The sequence below is a fragment of the Corvus brachyrhynchos genome, unplaced genomic scaffold (genome assembly GCF_000691975.1).
Source record: "Corvus brachyrhynchos isolate BGI_N302 unplaced genomic scaffold, ASM69197v1 scaffold101, whole genome shotgun sequence".
Lineage (NCBI taxonomy): Eukaryota > Metazoa > Chordata > Aves > Passeriformes > Corvidae > Corvus > Corvus brachyrhynchos.
The window spans coordinates 5,150,000-5,172,969 of record NW_008237239.1 but is presented as its reverse complement, the minus strand read 5'-3'; the positions used below and the strand labels follow the sequence as shown (position 1 = coordinate 5,172,969).

The 22,970-nt window shown below is 36.2% G+C and overlaps 1 protein-coding gene across 5 annotated transcripts; it reads left to right on the top strand.

Annotated features, from left to right (window-relative positions):
• Positions 1 to 2,502: 2,502 nt before the first annotated feature.
• STXBP3 (syntaxin binding protein 3) lies at positions 2,503 to 22,298 on the top strand. Of its 5 annotated transcripts, none has more exons than XM_008630226.2 (18): positions 2,503 to 2,552; positions 3,282 to 3,363; positions 4,771 to 4,847; positions 5,391 to 5,469; positions 6,831 to 6,931; positions 8,810 to 8,964; positions 9,870 to 9,960; positions 10,892 to 11,016; positions 12,420 to 12,524; positions 13,029 to 13,086; positions 13,283 to 13,348; positions 13,767 to 13,847; positions 14,474 to 14,612; positions 15,179 to 15,285; positions 15,737 to 15,835; positions 16,688 to 16,773; positions 18,404 to 18,552; positions 20,591 to 22,298. In XM_008630226.2, exons 2-18 carry the CDS (start codon positions 3,285 to 3,287, stop codon positions 20,680 to 20,682), a joined length of 1,689 nt encoding a protein of 562 aa, XP_008628448.1. In that variant the 5' UTR covers positions 2,503 to 2,552; positions 3,282 to 3,284; the 3' UTR covers positions 20,683 to 22,298. The 5 variants fall into 5 exon arrangements, 4 of the variants coding, with proteins under 4 accessions (XP_008628448.1, XP_017585233.1, XP_017585235.1 ...); XM_017729744.1 differs by lacking the exon at positions 20,591 to 22,298 and adding an exon at positions 18,869 to 20,584; XR_001860465.1 differs by lacking the exon at positions 16,688 to 16,773 and having other exon boundaries at positions 20,591 to 20,731.
• The last annotated feature ends 672 nt before the right edge of the window (positions 22,299 to 22,970 follow it).

Here is a 22,970-nt window from a genome sequence, read left to right as displayed (position 1 = left end):
GCTTGTGCCTTATTCCGAAATAAGGGTGAGCTCTGCAGGCTACAGCCCGCCGGACCGGCTCTTGGAGAGCCTAAACTTAAGTCAGCTCTTCAAGCACTTCTCTGTTACCTCCGAGCTTCCACTTTTGGAGAGTGCTCCGGCCTCAGAAGGGGCTTTCTGCTTTCTCTCACGGAGCGGCACTTCCCACTTAGTGTTGGGCTTCCCGGGTTTCTGTAGAAAACGCTGAAGGTCTTCCCAGGTAGTCTTACAAATGAACTGCAGATTTTTATCTCCGTGTTTAGGAGCAGGTTCTGCTGATGTTTGTTACAGAAAATGAAGTTGTAACTGCCCCCTTCCTTGCTGGAGTAGAAAGGCTTATAATATTTCAGGTAGTGTGAGACCTTTGGGGAAAAGGCATTAGCAGCCACCTCACCCCGAGCTTAATTGTACTGAGGTTGTGACTCCATGAGCTGCTCAGCCAGCCTGGTGACTGTCCCTGAAATGGGAAGGCCCTGCTGCTGTCTTGTCTTTATTTTTCTCCTCTGCTTCCACCTGAAAGCTGCGATCTGGTTGCTTTTGTCACTGGAAGTGAATATAGAAAACGCAGAGAAAGAGGAAATCAGACTGTCACTCTGGTTTTCAGTGCTCAGTTGCTGGCACCTGTACCCTGCCTGTATGAATTAGATACCTTTGTTTAAAACTTGACTTTTAGAAATACCCACTTTTGCTGCTTTGCTTGTCCTGCTTTCTTGCTCTGTTATTTGTACCTTTGTAAAGCTGGTGTTTTGTCCTGAGATATTTTGTAGAAAATGTGGACCTTAAAAGGAAGGAATGTGATCAAAACATTAGTGTGTCATTAAGGGCCATAAGGACTTTTGAAAATGGTGTTGCCAGTGTGAGGAACAAAGATTAGAGTGACAGTGAAGCAGTGTGAATAATAAAAGATTTATATTGCAAGCTTAGTTAAGAGGAATCTTCTGAAATGAAGTTAGACAGCTAGTCCTCTTCTCTTTCCACGATTGCAACAACAATGAAATTTGATGAATTAAGTTTTAGACATTATCTGGCACTTTTTTAATGGGTAATCGAAGGCCATAAACTGCTGCTTCCTAATGTTTCAGCAAACATGTAAGTGGGGGGTTTTATTAAGGCTGATTTGTCTGAAAATAGTGATGCTGATCCTTTATGTAGCAGCTTTTGTCAATGTGTATCTTGTTCTGCTCTGTAGATAGGCGCAGAAGTTACACCTGTGGTGTGTGGTGTTTTCCACACAGAAGTGTGTGGAAAAGTTAATTCACACAAGTTTGTTTTCAGTTAAGTTCATAGTTATGGGGACAGTGAAAGCTACCTGTATTTGGGACGCAGTAGTTCTGTGGATAAAATAATGAAATAAACTATATACAGCAGCTCTCAGTGTATCTCTAGATAAAGTCCTTTCCACAAGGAATTCTGTCATCTAATTTTTTTTCCACAACTCTAAATGGTTTTCTAGACTTGTATAATAAGGTCTAGCCTAGCCATAGATAGCTATATTAACTTTTGTAAATGATTCAGCATTTCTGCAACTCTGTTTTTTGTAGCACTTGCTTACAGTCCTTTCTTCAGGAAGTGTGTTATAAATGGGTCATTAATTTTGCCTAGGTGTGGTTTGCTTTTTTTTTTTTCCCCACACAGGGATTTGGCAGCCTGCTGTTGTGTCAGAGTTGTGTATAGTTCTTACCTAGATTGTGAAGTAAAGGTAGAAGAAAAAAATGCCTTTCTAAACTAATTGAATGTATTCAGAGAAGACAAAATCTGAAAAGGGAGTTAGGGTGTATGGTTGGTATAAAATATGTGAGAAGAAAGTGAAAGCCTGGACAAAAATGGAGCACTAACCTGGATTTGGTTTTAGTGTGTGCAGAATGCTTGCAGGAGACAAATAATTTTGAGAGCCTGTAAATCATTGTAGGCCAGTTATTTGGGTGAAGCAGCTGCAGGTTGAGGGCAAAACAAGTAACAGTTTGAATGTTGCAGGGGCAAGTACACAGTGTCTGGTACAATGATAGCTTGGAATAAAGTTTTATTATGGGAGAAAACTGACTTCTATTTTTTAATTGCAGACGTGAGGTTCAAGACAACTGAATTATGCATTTGTATGTTCTGGTGTCTTTCATAGGCAAACAAAATAAAATATTGTAGAAAAAATATATTTGAGATTTTGGACAAAGCTGTTGGGTGCTCAGTTTATTAAAAGAAATTCTGTATAATGCTAAAGACTACTTAATTGGCAAGTATGTTCTCAGAAAATATGAATGTTAATAAAATTTTCACGTGGTTAAAAATTTGTTATTACACCTGTGTACAGACCTAGAAACAGGCAGGGACAGTTTGCGATCAAGAATTCTGTGGAGGTATTTATCAGTGTGGGGTTTTTTAATTTTTCTGTTTAGGGTTCTGAACATATGAGTCTTAAATGGGTGAATTATTTTTTCTTTCTTAGTAACAATTTGATTCCTCTAACTGGTAAACTGTTTCTTCTTACAGAGCTAAAATCAGCAGTATTTGATGACTTTAGAAAAGAGGAAGAATGGAAGGTACAATTTTGTTATAATTTTTGTAAGAATTCTGTCATCACTTGAACAAGAAATCTGTATCACTGAGTAGAGAACAAATAAATAACATTAATGGCTGGCATTTTCACTTAAAATTGTTTCCGGCCGAGTAATTAATTTTACTTTTGGTAATTCAGATCTCTGTGTAATACATATTGAAAAATCTAGAGGCTAGTAGGAAGAAGAAATGGTTAGTAGTCTCTATTACTTTTATTAGTTTTGAAGAAAAATTAGAAACTGTTTGTGTTTATCTTAACCTTCCTTTTGAAAGATTTGCACTTTATTAATTTCAAAAATTACACTGCACTGCAGTACACAGGGAGCAGTATGATACCTGTTAGAACTGCTTAAGCTATAAAACAGGTTTAAAATATGTACAGATACATTTGACCAGACCATGGGGTAAATTAGCAGGAATTCAAAAGACGTGTGTCTAAGTGAAAGTTTCGAAGTACTTTCTAGTATGAGTAGGGGGAACAAAGAACTTATTTAAGATGGAGCTCATCTTTGCAATTCTTGTACATTGGGAGCTGCCTTCTGAGATTAATTTTCCCCCGCAATGTTGGTGTATGCAGGTAATGAAGAAATACAGAGTAATAAAATAGTTTCAGCTTCAAACTTCTATGGCAGGTTGTCGAGGAAATGACATGGGTTTAATATAGCTGATAAATGTATCTAAATACTTGTGTGGTTTTTTTTAAATATATTTAGATAATGCTTTTAGATGATTACACTACTAAATTACTGTCAATGTGCTGCAAAATGACTGATCTACTGGCAGAGGGTATCACAGGTAAGCATAATTCTTACTAATACACCAATGGCAATATCCTGGTAAAAAAAATGGAAAGACTGAGATTGATATTACCCTTGCAAGAAATTGTCTTTATTTGGTTGATGAAGACAAGTAGTTATGGGTTATTAAAATAGTAGACTTTCAGGCTTCTACAGTAATTAGCCAATTGTGATGGCTTTTTTAAATGAAAAAACCAAACATTTCTCTGCCTGAAAGCTCAAATCCCTTTTAAAAATACTTTTTTCTAAAGTGTTTCTGTAAGGGGGTTTTTCTCTTTGGTTGCTTTTTTGGTGTTTTGTGTTTTTACAGGGTTTTTTTTTTTTTGCTTGGTTGTTGTGGTGGTTTTTGGTTTGGGGTTTTTGGTGGGTTTTTTTGGGAGGTGACAATGGGTGTTTGTTTGCTGATGCCTATTTTTGAAATTGAAATAAATACCCAAAATGTAAATGAACCAGTTTTTAATTAGCTTTAGGTCTAGATTTTCAGAAATGCTTGTGTAAGAGGGCATTGTTTAGACTTATTTTTTCCACAAGACTATTCTTATTCCAGTTATTCAGTATAACATGATTATTCTGGAAATATAATAGCAAAGCTGTATCAATTTTGCTTTTTGGTGTGTGTTTTAAGTCATAAGAAGTGCTACTTGTCCTTTGTGAGAAACTTTCAGTGAGCATGTATCCTCTTCATCAAGAAGAAACCTTTTCTTTTTAGTGAGTACACTGCTGAAAGGAACCTGTCTTTCCACATCCAGATGTCTGACATTACTTATCTTCCTTGTTCCTCCCCCACAAAATTTCAGAGCCACAAGAATCTCTCTGCATTCTCAAGCTAGTGTACTGTAAGACTATATGGTAATGACTTCATTAAACAGAGAAAAACAGGAGATGAGTGAAGCTGACTTGCTGAAAATGTCTTAATTTGTGCCTGCAATTATATTGGAACAGAGTAATTGCCCAGGAAATAGGCAAACAAAGGACAGAAGAGGCTGTAGTCCAAAATGATGCCCTGCATAACTTCTCTTGCTCTCCTTCAGTGTGCTGGAAAAAGAACCATCTTGCCAAGACAGTTCATACTGGGCCACATAGTTTGAGCATGTTTGCATTGCCGTACCTTCTGTTGGAGGGCAAAACTCTGCTGGTGTAGAATACCCAGGAAGAATTTAGTCCTACAACTTTAGTTGTTGCTAGACTGGGAGTTGAAGAAGCCTTGTGGTAACTTTCTGTATATAAAATAACAAAGAAATAAATCAAGGCTCTTGGCAGAAGGTACATCCTTACCTCTAATATTGGGGACAACTTGGTTGCTGTTACTCTCTTTTTATCAGCTCTAGATAATATATGTACAGTGTTTTCCTTAAAGATGCATAATGCTCTTAATTATAAAAATGTAATGTTTCTTACTTTGTAGTGGTGGAGAATGTGTATAAAGACCGTGAGCCTGTCCCACACATGAAAGCAATATATTTAATAACTCCCACCAAAAAGGTTAGTATGTTAAAGTATTGCAAAATCTTTCAGACTGAAAAAATGACCTTATTTTAAAATGTTTATTTAGTGTGTACAGCTATGAAGTACTGAACTTCTACATTTTCTGTGATACTCCTCTGTGATGCCTAATTTCCCCAAATGAAAAGACAATGTAGTGCCATCATGGAATATGTTGCAAACACTTACCTTGTGGTCAATGGAGGGACTGTATCATTGCTTCGCAATTGTAACTTCACTGAAAGAGATGATGTATCACATACATTGAAATATACAATACCTTGGATAATAGAATTCAAAGTAATGGCTCTAATAAGAGATTACTGTTACTTCCCTAAAAATTCTTGAGGGGATAAATCTCAGCACTGTTATAGCTGGAAAATGATACAAATACCCTGATTTGTGTGCTTCCTAAAATGATCTAGGTGCATGACTGACTACCTGTAATTGTTCTTCATCTGGAATTGTCTGGTATGTGAAGAAAGGCAAAACACTGGCATGATGTTTTGGTTTTTTTTTCCACATTTTTCTTGCCCCCATAAGTCTGTAGATGGACTGATTGATGACTTCATCTCTAAATCATCCAGCAGATACAAAGCAGCATACGTGTATTTCACTGACTGTAAGTAAGCTTTTGGGTTGTAGTTTGGTAACTTGTCTAGGTAAGCAAGTAAGCTCCTCACTTCTCTTTTCTGTGGCTGAGTACATGAAAAGTTTGGGTCCTATTTCTTGCAAGAAGATTTGAGACTCAAGTCATTAACCATATATCTGGGTTGCCAGGCTGTGGTCACCATGCTGTGAGGCAACAGTAATTTCTTTCACAACTACCAAACAGTCTTGATTGTTCTCCACCTCTGCTTTTAATTTAGGTAATGTAGTTTTATTTTTAAGTATTCCAGTCTTCTGTTGGAGAGTGTGGAGGAAGACAGTTCAAGTAAAACTATGTATCTCTACATAAAATAGTACTAAAAACATAATTGCATGAGAACTTTCTGCAAGAGCTGTGTTGGTAATGGGTTGCTTCAGGTAGATCCTTCAGATTTGTGAGCCAGGTTTTTCCCCTCCCTGAAAGAAGGAGCCTGCTTAGCCCTTGGATGCACAACATAAATTGCATAGCAGAGACAATTAGTGGGAATGGGGTTAATGTGACTGCACGTGTCCCTGCAGTCAGTCAGCGTGACTAAAATGGCATGTAAAGAGGGGAAAACAAAAACCAGAAATGTGCTGCTGAAGGCAGAGACTGAGTCATGTCTGTGGGCTTTGCATATCTGCTACTGGATATTCTCAAACCAAATTCTTGGTTTCTTGTTTAATTTCATGCTGAAGCAGCAGTTACTGTTCTGGAAAAATACTGCTATCTTGCTGTATGCTCCTTGGTTGCGAGTGGGCAAGCTTTCAGTTTGAATACTTGCCAAAACCTTTCCTGTTGAGAGGAATAGATCCTGAATTAGAGAAACAACTCTGTCACTTCCAAATCTGTGTAGTATTTGTGTCATCCATGCATTATTTAAATTCAGTTTCTAGGCTGAGATTTAATGTAACCTGGAAGTGTGGAGCTTAGAGATCTGTAATGGAATTCCATATTTCTGTGTTTTGCTCTTAGATACGTACACGTTATTTCTTTTTGTAGCTTGGGAAATGTTTTTTTCCCCTCTCCTACATGACAAGAGACAGCAGAAACATTTACTTTGATAAAATCAACATCCTTTAAAGTTGAAGACTGCTAATGAGTGTTCAACAACTTTTTGCTTGCAAAAAGCCAGTATGAATTGAACAGTGGTGCTTCTCAAAAAAGGTCTCATAAGCAAAATATTGATTATATGTTCTATTTCACTTTAGGAAGAGTAGGCTTTTTTTTTTTATTTTACAGTTAATTGGGTCTTAATTTAGAATTGTCTGCTCTGACTACTGTATGCGTGTAAGTGAGCTGACGACTGGAATAGTACAAATTATTTATACTTAAAATTTCTTTTTTTTCCCTAGTTTGCTCTGACAGCCTCTTCAATAAAATTAAGTCTTCATGTGCAAAATCAATAAAGAGATGCAAGGAGATCAACATTTCCTTCTTCCCTTATGAGTCTCAGGTAAGTTTAATTCTTAACAGTAGTCTGGAGGATTATTTTCAAGTGCTGCTGACCTTTCAGAAAACAATTAAATAGATTGTAGCTTTTGACTGACAAACTTTGTGAGATATTTCCAGTGCTTGCCTATGCTTTTCAAATGTAAACAAATGCTCTTGTATTAAGAGGTTTATTCTTGGCTCTTGACCTGTTTGCAAAACTTGGTGTCAGCTGCAACAGGGAGGTTAAAGAAGGAATCTGTTCCCTGAGAGAAGGCAAGTATTCTGGTTTGTCTTTAGTAAGCAATAGTTTGTTACTGCTTATACTGAGGTGTTACTTTGGTAGATTGGGTAGGTTGGTGCATAGGAATAGGAGTAAGTAGGACTTGGTGAAAATCAGGAAAGGAGAACAAATAGACTAAGAGAACTGGAGTGGAACAAAAACTACTACAACTTGATGGTCTTTTCAGTGAGAGGGGAACATGGAAATCCCTGTTTTCTCAATTAAAAATTTAGACTGACAATGGAAAGCAATGGGTATTTTCCATGTGTAGCCACACAGTGTTGTGTTGAGAAATAGTTTGTTGCTCATGCCCTTCATCAGACACAGAGGGCTGAAATGCACACTGATACTCACTAAGACAGCAAAGCCTCTAAGCTCTGCCCAATTCTGGGAGTTGGAGAGCTAACCACGAATGTTTCCCATGTCAAACATTATCAATATATCAAGGGTGACAACTCCTGTGTATACCAAGCGGCAGGTGAATATAGGAGAGATTGCTGCTAGCCCTGTCTTACTGTAATGCAGTTTCCTAGTTTGAAAACACACTCCTTTCTATTACAAAGGGGTTTTTATTTTTTTGACTGAGAATCCATCAGAAGATAATGAGTATTGTGGCTTATTTGTCTGCTTTCCAGTGAGGTTGATGTTTGCAAGTTTTGTGTCAAACTGTTCTTGGGAGCCCTGCCAAAGCTGCTCTTCTGTACCAAATAAAGCCTACAAAAATTTTGGGGTCCTGGCTCTCTGGAGGACTCACCATGAAAGCAGAAATCAGGACTACTTTTCTGAAATTGAAAATAAGCAGCACTTAGGCTGGGAAGCACTCTTCTTTTTTTTTACTGTGGTTTTGTTTTCTCAGTATCTGGGGTTGTGAGAACATTTTGAATCCTTAGCAGAGGAACACTTTTAACTGGTCTGCCTGCTTTCTGGGATGCTAAGAGTAAATAATCAGGCTGAGCTCTGGGCAAAGTCCAGGTGATTATCTACTCGAGTGAAGCAAACATCTTTATCTGGATGGACGTTCTTCTTTGGCTCTGTAGTTACAGAGTCCATCTGAAGCTAGAGAAAATCCATTTACTGACAATAGGATTGTTTCCATGTTTGCATTCCTTTTAAAAAACTGTTGAAAAAGCTTTTCATCTCTGTAGTACTAAGCTGCTTTAATCAAGGTTTAATGCATTTAAAGAATTTCAGCTATTGAAGGTAAATTCTTCATATTAAAAGCAGATACAATATGTAAAGTTTTATTTTAAACAAATTTAACCTTGATACCTTCTATGATCATTCTGATATCGCATTGTATGGCCCTGTACAAGACACTGAAGGGTGTTTAGTTATTCCTGTCTCTCTCTCCCTTCCATCTGAAGAGACAATAAGCAATTTGAAAAATAGAGTATTTTACGTAGGAGAGTAATAGGGAAAAAGTCTGAGAACAAGAAGATGAGCTCAACAGGGCAGGGATAGAGGAATGAAGTGTGGGTTTGTTTGGTTTTTTTTCTTACGTATACTATGTATAACTTTTTCTTGCAGCATATAGTTTTAAATTATTAGCAAACTTTTTACCAGGTGTTTTGGCAATCTGCAAGTTAGGCTTTTTTTTTTTCTTGCTTATGCTTTACATAGGTATTTACTCTCAACATCCCAGATGCATTCTACCGCTGCTACAGTCCAACTCTGGAAAAGACAAAGGATAAAGATGCTGTACTGCAAGTGATGGCTGAACAAATTGTTACCTTATGTGCCACACTAGATGAGAATCCAGGAGTACGATATAGAAGGTGAGGGAAAATTAGTGTTTTATAGTAATTGCTTTCACTTCTAGGGCTTACAACATTGTCTGGTCATAGCTTGAGACTGCAGCATAGTTTGATTTTTTTTTTTTTTTTCTTTTTTTCCTTGTAGTTGTGGATTAATTGTTTTTAATCCACAAGTCTGAAATATGGAACGATAGGAATTTGTGAAGGGTAGGTAGAGCAGTGTTTTTCTTTGTGTACATGCATGTGACAGTACTGTCTGTACCCTGTCTTGTTCTGAATGGCTTGTTTCATGTCTGGTCAGTAGGATGTCACAGATATGCTGCATTCTTGTATGACACATGCACAATCCTGTAACAGAACTGCTGCTGTTCGGCCATTTGCAGCTCTGCTTGGCACCAAGGAATTCAGTAATTGCCGTGGCACATGGGATCAGGATTTCTTGTAGTAGAGATATTGGGAAGAATGCCTCTTTTGAGCTTTGAAAGGGAGTACAGATTTAGTATCTTTGAAGTCAAAGTAGGCTTCTGAAATTGTATTCAAGGACTGCATTCTGTGGTGTAATGTGAAGTGGTGTCTTATTCTCTGCAAAGGTAACAAATAACTGCTTCGCTGGTTTTTTCTGTCCTTTCTCCTTTTCTTTTTTTCTTTCTTGATTGCCACCTCTGTGTGAAACTTTAGGTGCTGGGCCATATGGCAGCTAATGTCAGTCTTTTGGCTGAAGCTGTTTTTACGAAGTGAAATACCTGAAGCATTTAAAGAGTGAAATCATAATGTAAAAGTGAAAATATATTGGAAATACTCAGAATGGAGTTTAGAAACTTGTGAAACCAGAGGATCAATCTAGGGAGCTTTCTGTTTTAACGGTAGCATTTTAGTATTCTTAGGAAGAAATGTAAGTTATTTTTGCATGCTTCCTTTTTTCCCAGTGGACTATCTGATAGAGCCAGCAAACTTGCACAGCTTGTTGAAAAAGCTCTTGAAAACTACTACAGAACAGATGAGAAAAGTCAAATAAAGGTAGAAAGTGAACTAAAATGTTTGTTTCTTTTTTTTTTTTTTTTTTTTTTTTGTAAGTCTTGGGGAAAAATAAATCTTCGGAATATTCTTTAAAAATTAAGTTCTACAAATCCAGATCTTATTTAATAAAAAAGGCAACTAGTTGCCATTTAGTTTTTTTTGTGTATGAATGCAATGTAGAGGTAGGAACTGAGGAAGTAAGTCTGTATTTGTGTGATGAAACTCATTTTATTTGAAAAATTATCCCTGTGATAATGTGGGGGGAAGTTACAAACCTGAAGACAGTTGATAAATGTTGTTTTAATATCACCTTCCATAAGGCCATGTGTAGAAACAGCTTCCTGCAGAATTGAAATGTTTCCCCTGAAGGGTTTTATTGTCCACAAAGTTCCAGCTGTTCACATAAATAATGATTTTGATCTGTCACTACAAATAAGGCCTGATTAGGGCAGCTGCAAAATCATGGGGTACACCATTCTGACTGTATTTGCACTTTGCTACAGAAATAAATGTACCTGCTGCAACCGCCACTTTACTAAATCCCAAAATGAAACTTTCAGTTGAATGTTTGGAGTTTTTTCCTGTATTACAGCACTATCTGATCTGCAATACAAATAATGAAGTTATCAATGAAATCTCAGTGGACAGCCATTTTTGGGTTTTGTTTGTTTTTCTTTTACATCTTTTTTCACTAGATGAATAAAATTCAAATTTCTGAGTGCATTGCAGTGGGCTAAGAGCATTGCCTTAAAATTAGTATTTGAAACCATTGCACGTAATTAAAATGTTTAAACGCTTGGACTGTATTGCAGTGTTTTTCAGTTATTTCTTTAAAAATATCTGCAGTGCTGTGACTTAATGGAAATAGATTTAACATGCATTAACTTTGTACTGTGTGTCTTAACTCTGTGTTTGTTTGATGGCTTTCTAGGCTAAAACCCACTCCCAACTAATAATAATTGATCGTGGCTTTGACCCTGTATCAACTGTACTCCATGAGCTCACCTTCCAGGCAATGGCATATGATCTGCTACCCATTGAAAATGATACTTACAAGCAAGTACTTAAAAAAAAAAAAGCTAAATAGTTTATTCTTGATTATAAAATCTCTGAAATTGTTTAGCTCAGTTGCACCACGGCAATATTAGCCGCTTATATTGCGAAATGGTTGCTTCACTTATTGTTAGTCTTTCCTCTTGGATTTGTAACTTCATCTTTTTGTTGACTTCCTCAGTTGAGATTAGGTAGGATCTTATGAGCATTTTTGCTAAGTTTTGAGTCCAACAAATTGCATTTTTTTAAGAACTAAGAACCTTGTACTACTCTTGAAGTAAAGCCTTGGTAATGCACATTGAGATTCTCTAGATTTTCTTTCATATTCTCAACTTTTTTTGGCATAACAAGATAAACAAGACCACTAACTAAATACTGAGAAAAAGCTAGGTTATTTCTCAGGAATACTCACTTCTATAGCTCCAGTAATTTAACTTATGTAGTTGTTAAAATTTACATGTTTCTATTGTAAATACACATTTAAGTCAGTCATGTTCACTTTGTAAGCACTATTTGGAGTAGTGTATGTTAGTTTGCATAAGTTATGTGCATTACTGTTTGATTGTACTGACAACAAGGATTTTGGTAGGACTTTGTGATGACCCACTACAGCAAAAGAGACCCAATGGCCTCATTGTTTAGCCAAGCAAAGAGGAATGTGTATCTTCAGTCAGAAGCACTGAGTGAACGTTTTAATAGAAAGTGTAGAATTCTATGAATCCGGGTTTGATTGTTGGATATGAAGATGTAGCTGAGTATGTTTTCTAGGTAGTCATTAATCTTGTAATTTTTTTCATTCTTCTGCTTTCTGGCAATCTGCACTGTGTGAGTTTCTTTGAATGTGAAAATATTATGTGGCATGATTGCTGTCTTGTTTTAGGTTTATTGCTGTTTATAGTCACGTAATAGCTGCTCTGTAATGCTGTGCAGCATGTTTCTTTTATATGTGAAATACTTCGTCCTGCTTAGCATTTTGTTGGCGAATGTGACTTCATTTTCCTTCAGTTATGGAAGTCTAATAATACCCAGAGAAAGCAATTTGCAGTGTGTATTACTTTGTGCAGTTTGCATTTAAAACCAAACGGAAGTTGACATTGAAAGCTGAAGAGAAATTGAGGTGCATGTAAATGTGTTTAAAACTGTAGTTACTGTTGGTTTAAAAGTATGTCTAGAAGCTATTGCCCCAAAGAATCATTCTAAAATTCATCTGCTGCTTCTGTGTTCAAATATGTAATCTGTAAAATCCTTCTGTAAATTATATTTTGTCAGGTAATAACTTGGCTTGTAAATTAAAACCTTTGTCTATTGCTGCTATTACCATTTATGTTGCAAATAGTACTGTAATAAGCAATGAGAATTGGGGGAAACCCAAACCCCAAATAATTGTCTGAATTTTCTCTTGGAAGATACAAAACAGAAGGCTCTGGTGGGAAGGAAAAGGAGGCAATTTTGGAGGAAGATGATGACCTGTGGGTGAAGATGCGGCACAAGCATATTGCAGATGTGATAGAGTATGTGAATAAACAACAAACCCAGCTGGTTGGTCTCTTTGAGAGGGAAGGTGTTTGAGCTGTTCAGTAGGAACACAGGCAGTAGTGAACGTGGTTTGCAATACAGATTGTATTCAGTTAAGTAATCAATGCCAGGAAGAAATCCTGCTTCAAAAATACAGTATGTACCCAGGTATGCAATTATATTAATCCTACTTATTGTTCTTGAGGTAAATGGAAATCAAGTCATTTCCTGGCAAGTATTTTCAGATATTTTAAATCTGAAGGGATTATTTTGCATACAATACTTCCAAGCTGCTGCATCAAATGACATTATAAAGATAGTGCAAATAGAATGGTTAAAATTTCCTTTGTAAAAAATCACTCTTTTCTCTGAAGATAGACCTGTATTTCAAGCTTTTACTTTCATTTAGAAGTTCTTGTTGCACACTTCTTTTAAGATTGTAAGAAAAGATTTAAGAATTCATGTGCTGTTGCCTTTCATTATTTTCCGCTTTTCTTCAGAGAAATACCAAAACTTCTGAAAGAAGCTTCATCCAAAACAAAAGCAGCAGAAGGAAAGGTAAGTTTAAGTTGAGGTATTGTTCTTCCTGGTAATTTAGCTACTTTCAGCTGATCAGATCCATGTAACTCATGGACCTGTTACAGAAATTAAAGCTTTTCTCAACTGGAATTTTGAGGGGTTGTGTGGGGTAGCAAGGCTGCAACTTGTCACTCATTGGGGGACCAAAATTTCAACTTGTGTAATTTCTTCACAGTTATCCATATCTGCTCTGTCCCAGTTGATGAAGAAGATGCCACTGTATCGTAAAGAGATTAGTAAGGTAAAGGGTCTTTTGTAATCAGAACTTCGCAATAAATAATTCTTGTGCACTTTAACTTTGTTTTATTGAAGTCTAGTTTTAGTCTGTGATTTTCCTGTAGTGTGCTTTATAGTTGTTCTCCAAATTAATATGTTCACCTGCTGTAAAATTTAGAGAAGAAAACTTGTTTCCACGTTTCGTTTTACTATGTAAAAAAATGAAATAATTTGTGTGCTTTGAGGATTGATGATATCCTAACAGTTTCATGTTTTAAAAGGTATTATAGGGGTCAGTCTCTAAGTGAAGGGGAAAACACAGAAAATGCGTGATGGTACTGAAGGATAGTTGAAGGATTGACTCTTGTAACCAGTAGAAATTATTATTATGCAAGAAAAAAAGGCAACTTGCGATTTTCTTTTTTTTGTTCTCTGTCTTATAGCAAGTTGTGCATCTTAACATAGCAGAAGATTGCATGAGCAAGTTCAAATCTAACATAGAAAGGCTCTGTAAAACTGAACAGGTATGTTTAAAGAAGCCACAGACCAAACAACAACTTTGCAAGTATTGCAAGTATAGCTTTTTTGTTTGCAGGAATAGAAGCTTGTTTTAATTGACTAAACTACTGTGTCTCGTGCCTTTATTTTGTGATCAGTTTTTGACGTGGTAGTCTTAAAAGTAAATGTAATATACAAGGCTATTAATCTCCCAATAAGGAGGTGTTCCTAAGAGTTTTGGGGTTTCTTTTGTTTTGAAATCTGGCTTATTTGTGTAAGGATCATTGTTTTCGTGGCTCAAAACTCCTAGGAGGTTGCTTTAATACGTTGTGCAGAGGAAAGCCCTTTTTAAATGTCTGGTAAAAGCACCTTTCAGGGTGAGACATTACATTGTGACTATAATTTACATTTCTAAGAATTCTAGATATCACACAGTTTTAAATGTTTGAGTGTTACGTAGTGTTATTATAATGCTGTAATTATTGAAATAAATGTCAGACTTGTCATACTGAGTTTAAATTGCTACAGCTTGATTGTTTCCTGAAACCTGTGGTTTCATAAAAATGCGTTTCAAAACACACAGAACAACATTGATTTAAATTACTTTAATAATTTTAATTGTGGTATCCATTCTTATTTTTTATTAATTTAGGACTTGGCTCTTGGAACTGATGCAGAAGGTCAAAAAGTAAAAGACTCTATGAGGGTCCTCCTTCCAGTTCTGCTTAACAAAAGTCATGACAGCCATGACAAAATCAGAGCTATTCTCCTGTATATCTTTAGCACAAATGGTATGACAATTTGCCCTGTTTTTTTTTCCTCAGTGCTATGAGCTTGAACTCAAGTTTTGGATAGTATAGTGGTTTTAGTTAACCTAAGTCTACATTGGAGTTGATAGCTGGGTTTGAAAGAAATACTGTCCATCCTCTGTTTTCTTCTCTCAGATTAGTAGCAAAGATACTATTGTAAGGAGTTGAGATGTAATTCAAGTGCAGATTCATACCGTGTTTTAATATCATTCTTATTCTTGCATGAGTGCAATAGTCAAGCTCTTAAATGGGGAGCTCCACATCCATTGCATCCTGAAAATTAAGTCAGTAGGGAAAAATTTGTTGTAGAGAAGGAGCAAATTGGCAGAATGTTGGTCTGAGGAATCTGTAACAATATTGTGTTTTGGTCTCAAAAATGGACCATTAAACAAAATTTTATCTACAGTATAGTATTATGTTAAACTTAGACTGGCCACACAGAACAAACAAAAAAGTTCTGGACTAAATAATAGCCCAGAATGTATGAGACAAAACTGGTCTTACTCACAGTCACTTGGTAATTGTTGTCTGTTTTCCATATATTGAAGGAACTACCCAGGAGAACTTGGACAAGCTGATCCAGAATGTACAAATAGAAAGTGATAGTGATATGATAAGAAATTGGAAATACCTTGATGTTCCTGTTATCTCTTCAGTAAGAATGTATTTATTTATTTTGTGATTTCCTGCCATCTGAGGACCTACAGCTCTTTCAGCAACTCTTAGCAATATTATCCCGGTCTGGTTTTGGAAGCAGATAATTACTAGGAATTTTTTTTTTTTTTGGTAATGCATTTAAGTGATAAATACTTTGAAAGTTATTCATGCTAGTTGTTTAAAGAAAGATACCCATAGTGTTCCCTCTGCAATTATCAGACGGTGACTTGAGCTCTTTGTTTTTGGAAACTGCCAACTTAGTTCCTTGTCTCTGAAGTTAGTATTTCTAGTGTATCCTGAATTCTAGAGGTACTAATTATTGTTCTTTGTCATTATTATTATTTCTTTAAAATCTCATACTTATCCCCCTTCCCTCTGCTACTGACTGCTAGTAAGTTTCAAAAACCCAAACACTAAATAATACAACCATATTTTGAAAATCTTTTCAGTTTGTTGCTCAGCAGCATAAATATCCAAGAAGGGACCGCTCTAAAGAAGAAACCTTTCAGCTTTCTAGGTGGACTCCTGTTATCAAAGATGTTATGGAGGTAAATTTGACCAACTAATTAATTCATGGGTGCAGCGCAGAAATTTACTCAAGTGAGCCATTATAACCAATCTTTTGAATTCCATAGTACTTTGAGCTAATTTTGGTAAATATATCTGGTGGGCAAAGCAATCACTTCTAGCCTGTCTCTAATATAGAATATTAGACTGCTCTTAGTAATACTCCTTATTAGAGGTCATTTTAAAGGTGAAGCAAATGAAAGTGAAAGCCAGAAGTCTTTTAGAACAGCTTGTCCTGGGATTGGCAGTGTTTGGTATAATTTAAAGATCTGTATCTTCTTGGTTTTAACTCCAGTGGGTCTTTAAACTGCAATTCAAATCTAAACTGTAGTGTGGTAGAGGCTGGAAGATGTTACTTGCCAGAGGTATAGTTTGATTTTTCTTAAACCTCTTCCTAAGCATCAGACTGTTGTCACACAGGAAAGTGAGTTTACTGGACCTTTAGTCTGACCCAGTGGTATCATTCATAGATTCTTGGTGGCTTTCACATGTTCATTTGTGTTTTCAGGGGACTCTGACTTCTCTCATACACTGCTATATAGAAATTAAATACATTAGTGTCATTACAGATGAAAAGCTGCTAGTGAAATCGGAGCAGTTAATTTAATAATATATTTATAAAAAAGGACATGTACTCCCAATTCCTTGTGATACACAAAACGCTTTTAATACGTTAGCATGATGTGTTCTAGCAGTTTTTTTTTACATAGGAGTGTTATTCATGAGATGCTACTTGCAATTATTTGTTGAGCTGCATCCTTTTTGAAAGCTGAAGCTTGGTGGGGTTAAGGTCTGTATGGCTGTTTTAAGTGTGTCTTTATTTTGCACTTCAGGATGCTATAGAAAACAAATTAGATTCAAAAGACTGGCCTTATTGTTCCCGGTGTCCTCCCACTTGGAATGGTTCAGGAGCAGTGAGGTAAATGGGTTAATTTCCTGAAACACATTTTACCTCTATCTCAGTATTGTTATTTACATTCTAAAGCCTTACAGAAGTGTGCTTACAGAACAGTGAAATAACTTGTGAGGTAATGCTAATGTGCCAAGCCTATATTTTTATTTAATCTAAAACATAATCAACTTGGTTGTAATTTTAATAATTCTTAGTAATGTATAGCTTTATTTGTAGTATCTCCCTTTCGCTTCAAGGTTAGGAATAACATTTCATATTCCCAGAATGAGAAGTTTAAACCATTGAGAGTATTAGTTTGAAGCAGTTTCAGGAATGAATTTTCAGCACGGTGACTTAGGTAAAAAGAATGTTTTACTTCTGGAAGTTATCTCTGCTCTGTTAGTGGTGGTGACATTATTGGGGTTAATGAGTTCAGGAAGTTAAATTCTTCTTCTGTAGGCTTTCCCATTAGGAACTACAGGTCTGTTAGGCATTTGACCCGTTGTCAGGGAGTGGTTTAGACAAGTTCAGGAGAGTTGGAGATCTTGAAATGAATTCTCTGTTAGTGAATGTGAAATGTGCACTTGCATATTTAATAATTATCATTGAGAGGTGATTTTTGAAATCTTTTTTTTTAGCTCACTAAGGTGTACTGTTCTTTCTTTCTCTTTTTAGTTCCTCTAGCTCTTGAACCTCCTGACCAATACCTGCCAATCTGAGAGCTTTATCACTTTTTGTACTGTTATTTAAATGGTGAGACAAATGAATAGAGACTCTAAGAGTGTTTCTGTCACAGGAATGCTCACTAAAAGTGTTCCTGTCTCAGGAATGCTCTCTGCTCTAATCAGATGCTGGAATTCAGGGAGGGAAACATCAAACATATCCTAAAAGTGGAAGACACACTTGAATTGGAATTTGTACCTTACTAAATAAAAGACAAGAAGTAGAGATATACAGCCTTAGGAAAATAGGTGTTTTACATCCACTGCTAATCAGACTGTTGTTGGTGTATCCTTAGGTTCCTGGATAGGCACTAGGGTGATCAGTGCAAGGGAGTACTAGAGCAAATCCCTGTACGCTGGAACTTGATCTCTGTCTTATAGGCTGATGAAATGTGGCCATCTTTAAGGCACTGTAGCAGAGAGAGAACCAGGACTGCAGATGACTTAACCTGAGTCTGCCATTACTGCATGTGTATTAGACTTCTAGGAGCTTCAGGTTGCTTTTGTTTTTCCTAGCTATCTGGATCTGATTTGATAACAGCCAAATATTTTCTTTGGAGATTCTGTTCATGCTCAGAGACTGAAAAACCTAAGACTAGCTTTTTCAAATGAACACCTCATGAAAAATGCCACTGGAATTGGTAGCATGCAGGACTAAGCTTCTTGGCAAGAGTCCTTGGCATGTTAGCTGTGTGTGCAACAAAATTTTCTTTTGAATTTATTTTCCCCCTGGTGAAACCTAAACAGTTTGAGTAATGTGATAATTTAAAAAAACTAATAAAAACAAGTTATCAATTTATCTAAATACTGCTGCTGAAATTATAATCAAGCCGTGAACTGCATGACAGAAATTACTACTGCTTGTGGAGGTATAATTTTAACCAAAAATTAATCAGGCAAGCTGTATAAATGTCATCTTACGAAATCTTTCGCAGCGCACGCCAGAAACCTAGAGCGAGTTACAGGGAGGAGCGGAGGAGCAGCGCGAGGCTGATTATATTTGTGATTGGAGGAGTCACACACTCGGAGATGCGCAGCGCTTACGAAGTGTCTGAGGCCTACAAGTCCTGTGAAGTTGTTATTGGTGAGCTTGCCCTGGCAAAAGGGTGGGCTGTGTGCTGTACTACGCGTGGTTCTGGAAAATGTAAAAATTATCTTTCTTAGATTCCCTCTGTTGATTCACCACGCTAATACCATAGGCAATGGTATTTCTTAAAGCTATGCACTTAAAAGCATCTTTTCAGCTTATCTCAGCTGTTTGGTGTTTGGAGGGATTTTTTTTGCCACAAGACATTAAGGACAAAAAGGACAGTTATGGTCTACAGAAGAATTATGTCAGAGAAATAGGTCAGTGTATAGCAAACAGGATTTCAAGAGACCTCTATTTCTTTGCATTGCAGTTTCCTCACAAACTTTTACATCTGCCTGTGCTTTACCTTCAGTGATACTTGCTACTCTCACTGCTTTTGGAAGTAGGAAAGCTGACAAACTAGTGCAAAATTGCTCACTTTGGAAGGAAGATAAGTATTAAAAAACCCCAACAATCCTAATCAAAATTCCACCCAAAAAACTAAGCAAATAAACCTCAAACCACTTTTTCAATGTAGCTCAGTTGACTTTGCAACATTTTCTAGTTTCTGTTGTGGCTACTTGAGAGGCTTTGCATAAACCATGCAGTGATTAACTGCTTGTGTCCTGAAAACTCCCCTTCTTAAGATTTGGCAATTGGCAGCTGGTGTAGTAATCTCCCAGCACCTTAGAGGTAGTAAATGCTTGTTCATTAGCTGCTGTGCTTCAAATGAATTTTAAATGGCATTACAGGAAATAATTAGGTGCTAAAACATGTACATATATATGATAGAACAGAGCTCCTAGATACAGAACCTTACCAAAGACCTGTGTCCATCTGTGGGGCCAGCTGATGGCTGGGTGCAGGGTCATCTAAAGCATTCTAAATTGCTTGAGATGTTTACATCTGGCATTTAAACTGTCTTGAGTTTCAGATGGAAGCTATCTACCATCTACCATGATTTTAAATAAATACCCTTCCTTAAAACAATGACAACCTTGATTCTGAGATCTAGAGTCTGTTGCCTCAAAACGTTCAGGGGTATTGTAAGTGCATTTATGTGTGGTTGGAGTTTTTTTGGTTTATTTTTTATTTGCTGGTTTCCTTGGTAGTGGTTGAGGTAGGTTTAATGCTGGTTCTAGTTTTGAGTAGGAATGGAAAGACCAGGACAACAGGAATGTAGTTTAACAAGATTATTTGTTCATCTGACACTTGTTTACAACACCATGTTTAGTGTAGGTTACTCTTTCACTGTGGTATCTGGCACTCACCACAGCACCATCTTCCCTTTTGTTTAGAGATGATTCTTGTAGTTTTGTTTGTAATTCTCATTTCTGAGGGGAGGTGATATTTGCCAAATTTCCATATGGATTACTGAAAGATTAAAATTTGGCTGTGTTCCTGATTCAGAACTCAAAGAATATTAGCCCATTCAGAGTGACACTACTTGTTGCCTTCAGAACTGTAGGGTGACCCTTCATGGCAGAATTTATAATCACTCTCTGAGAATAAGAGAGGTAGTTGCGAACTACTGAAGAATAATAAGGATTTTCTTTGCTGCTCAAGACTTGGATTTTGTTTTTTCAAGGAAATGTTAGTCAGTAACAGCCAGTTTTCTGTAACTGGTATTTTTATGGAACACATTGTTTGTGATAATCTTGAATCCAGATAGTTTCTTGATTCTAAGGTAAAGCCTCTCATTCATTAATTCACTCTTTCACAGACTGGCTGGTTTCTTGCAGGCTGGGACAATTGAGTACAGTAAAAGTGGCCCAGGTTCAAGCCTGTCTTTCAAACAGGGCAGAGCACGACTTGAAAGTTGTATTCAAAGTAAGAATCCTGATCTGAATGTTTGAGTGTGGGAAGAGGGACATGGTCTATGTAATGGTGACACTTACATGATGGTGCTTTATATGAAAACACTTTGAACTGTCGTACTTGTCAGTTTTCCAGGTACAGTAAAAAACACTGGCATGTAACTCATGTTTTAAAGAGGGAATGTCTGAAAGTCAGAATTTGACTGATACAGTTCATACTTATGTTCTCTTGTCAGGTTCTACTCATATTTTGACACCTAAAAGACTACTGGAGGAAGTGAAGAGCCTTAGTAAACCCAAGGATATGGTCTGCATTAAGGATGAATAGATATGGGGATGTTTATAATGCATTAAAAAGACAAACACTATGTACATATTCTAATGGAACTGACTTTTCCAAATACTGCACTTCAGTACTACATGGTTCCTAATGGAAGGTCATGTTATAATTTAAATTTGCTGCTTTTGGGGGAGTAGAAGGCAGAGAGATGAAAAGACAAGCACATGTGTTTCTTAGGTTCTATTTAGTGGTACACTGCAAGTGCTTTTTCAAAAGGGCATGTTTGTTCCTAACTAATTATGGTAAAATTATGTAATTATATGTATACTGGAATTGTCTTTGAGAACTGTGAAACCTTTCTATAATAGAATTTATTTCTAAAAATGACTGAATTAAAAAGGCCTAGGCTCTTGGGTAGGGACTTCAAGAGAAAATTTGTAAATATGAGTTTATGGTGAAATGTTTCATACAAGTACAGTGTCTTAAGGTGTAGTATTTTCTGTAAAAATAACTCACTGAAAAATTCTTTAAATATGCGTAATTGTGAAAAATCTAAAAGCTTTTTAGATGGTGCTGGTTAAGTAGATAGTTAATCACAGAATTATTGAGCAGTTCCAATCACAGTAAATAACTTTGGATAAATGCTGTCAACCGTGCACTGAAGTACACTTTAAGTATATACAGAGATTATTACTGAAGCTTTTTAAAAAAGTTAATTTCTTAGCAAATTCCTTATGATTGTCTACATAGTCTGTTTCAGAAGCTGAATTGCCTGTGATATAGAAATTCCAAAACTAAGCATGTCTCTTTGAGGAAGTGGAGGCAAGGAGAAAGGAGAGGAAAAGAAGGGAAGCAGTTGAATTCAAAGGGCTTGGTAATTTGGAAAAGAAAAGCACAAAGCAAACAAAATGACAAAACTTGATGTATTCAAGAGAATTCACTTTTTTTTCTATCTTGTTATATACTAAGAAAGAAACACTTACATTTGCTTTGAAGGGAATAAAAAATCAAATTGTATGAATTCTGTAATACTGGTAATGTTTTGATTTCTCTTTAAAAATTACTTAATTAAAATTACTGAACTTTTAAAGGGGTGTTGTATTTATGTGCCTTAATGTTAATTTGTTGCATGTAGAATCTAAGAGAAATGTCATAATGAAAAGGAATAGATTACTCATGGCTTTTTATTTACGTTCTTTACAATGATAAGAGTATTTTTTTTTTTTTGTTTTGTGGTTTTGGGTTTTTTCCCTTTATTTTGCTATCAGGTTAACTAATACATTAAGAGATTTTTCTTAGGTAAGTTCATTCAGAGTTAATTAGAAGGTGGAAAAAGATCAAGTTCCCCCCCCTACATCAGAGAGGAATGAAAGGGGAGAACATGACATAATGATTCTAAAATGTTGCAGGACATGGGGTGTGATGAGAACAAGTGGCTGTAGCTTTCAAATACACTTAAATGAGTTCAGAATTGAATGTACACTGACTTTTTTTTCCATAGGACTACAGAAGCAACACTCTTAAATCAACTGATTCATCAAATGCCATGTACAGCACAACCTTAAAAAAATGCAGCAGAAATATCTGTATTGTTTTTCTGAATTCTAGTTTGTGACTCCAAGGATCGCTGTAAAAATCCAGAGTAAAAGTACTTATCTAAGAAATGCTGTGTCCAATGTTTTCTTACTAAAGAGTCACACTTTGAAATTGGTGCTGAGAAATTACACTAAAATGGTATATATTTCTCACACCTTTGGCAAGCAGAACCCAAGTTTGTTGTAACAGCCATATATTGTAGTTGCAATATTTTTTCCCATTCCTAAAGCTGAAAAGTAGTTAAGTAAAGAAGAAAATAACTATTATCAGTATTACACTTAAGGACCAAAATAACTGATGTCAGTAGTATATAAAAGCCATTGTGTTGGTTTCTTTTTCTTTTTTTTTTTTTTTAATTGCATAGAGTTGAAGAAATACCAGCTCAAAATTTTGGATTACTTCTGTATATTCAGCAGTTAAGTCCTTTTCAAGGTGCCTCCTTCAGGCCTAAGTGCTATCACTAGCTCAGTCTGAAAGCTGATGACTCAAAAGTCTTAGTCTGGTTTTTTGGTATCCCTTACCCACTTTTTCCATCAGGCAAAGCAAAGCCAAATGTTACTGTAAAGGTGGAATAATAGAGATGCTTTATGATAGGAAATCTGACACCAATATGTGGCTCAAAACAACTTGTGAAGGGAGTAAGTGGAAGTTATGTTCAAGATATTTAGGGTTTTTTCCCAAGGATCTTCTCTGCTACATTTCTTCTAGATCAAAAGTAGTTTTATCAAGAATGGGAAAGA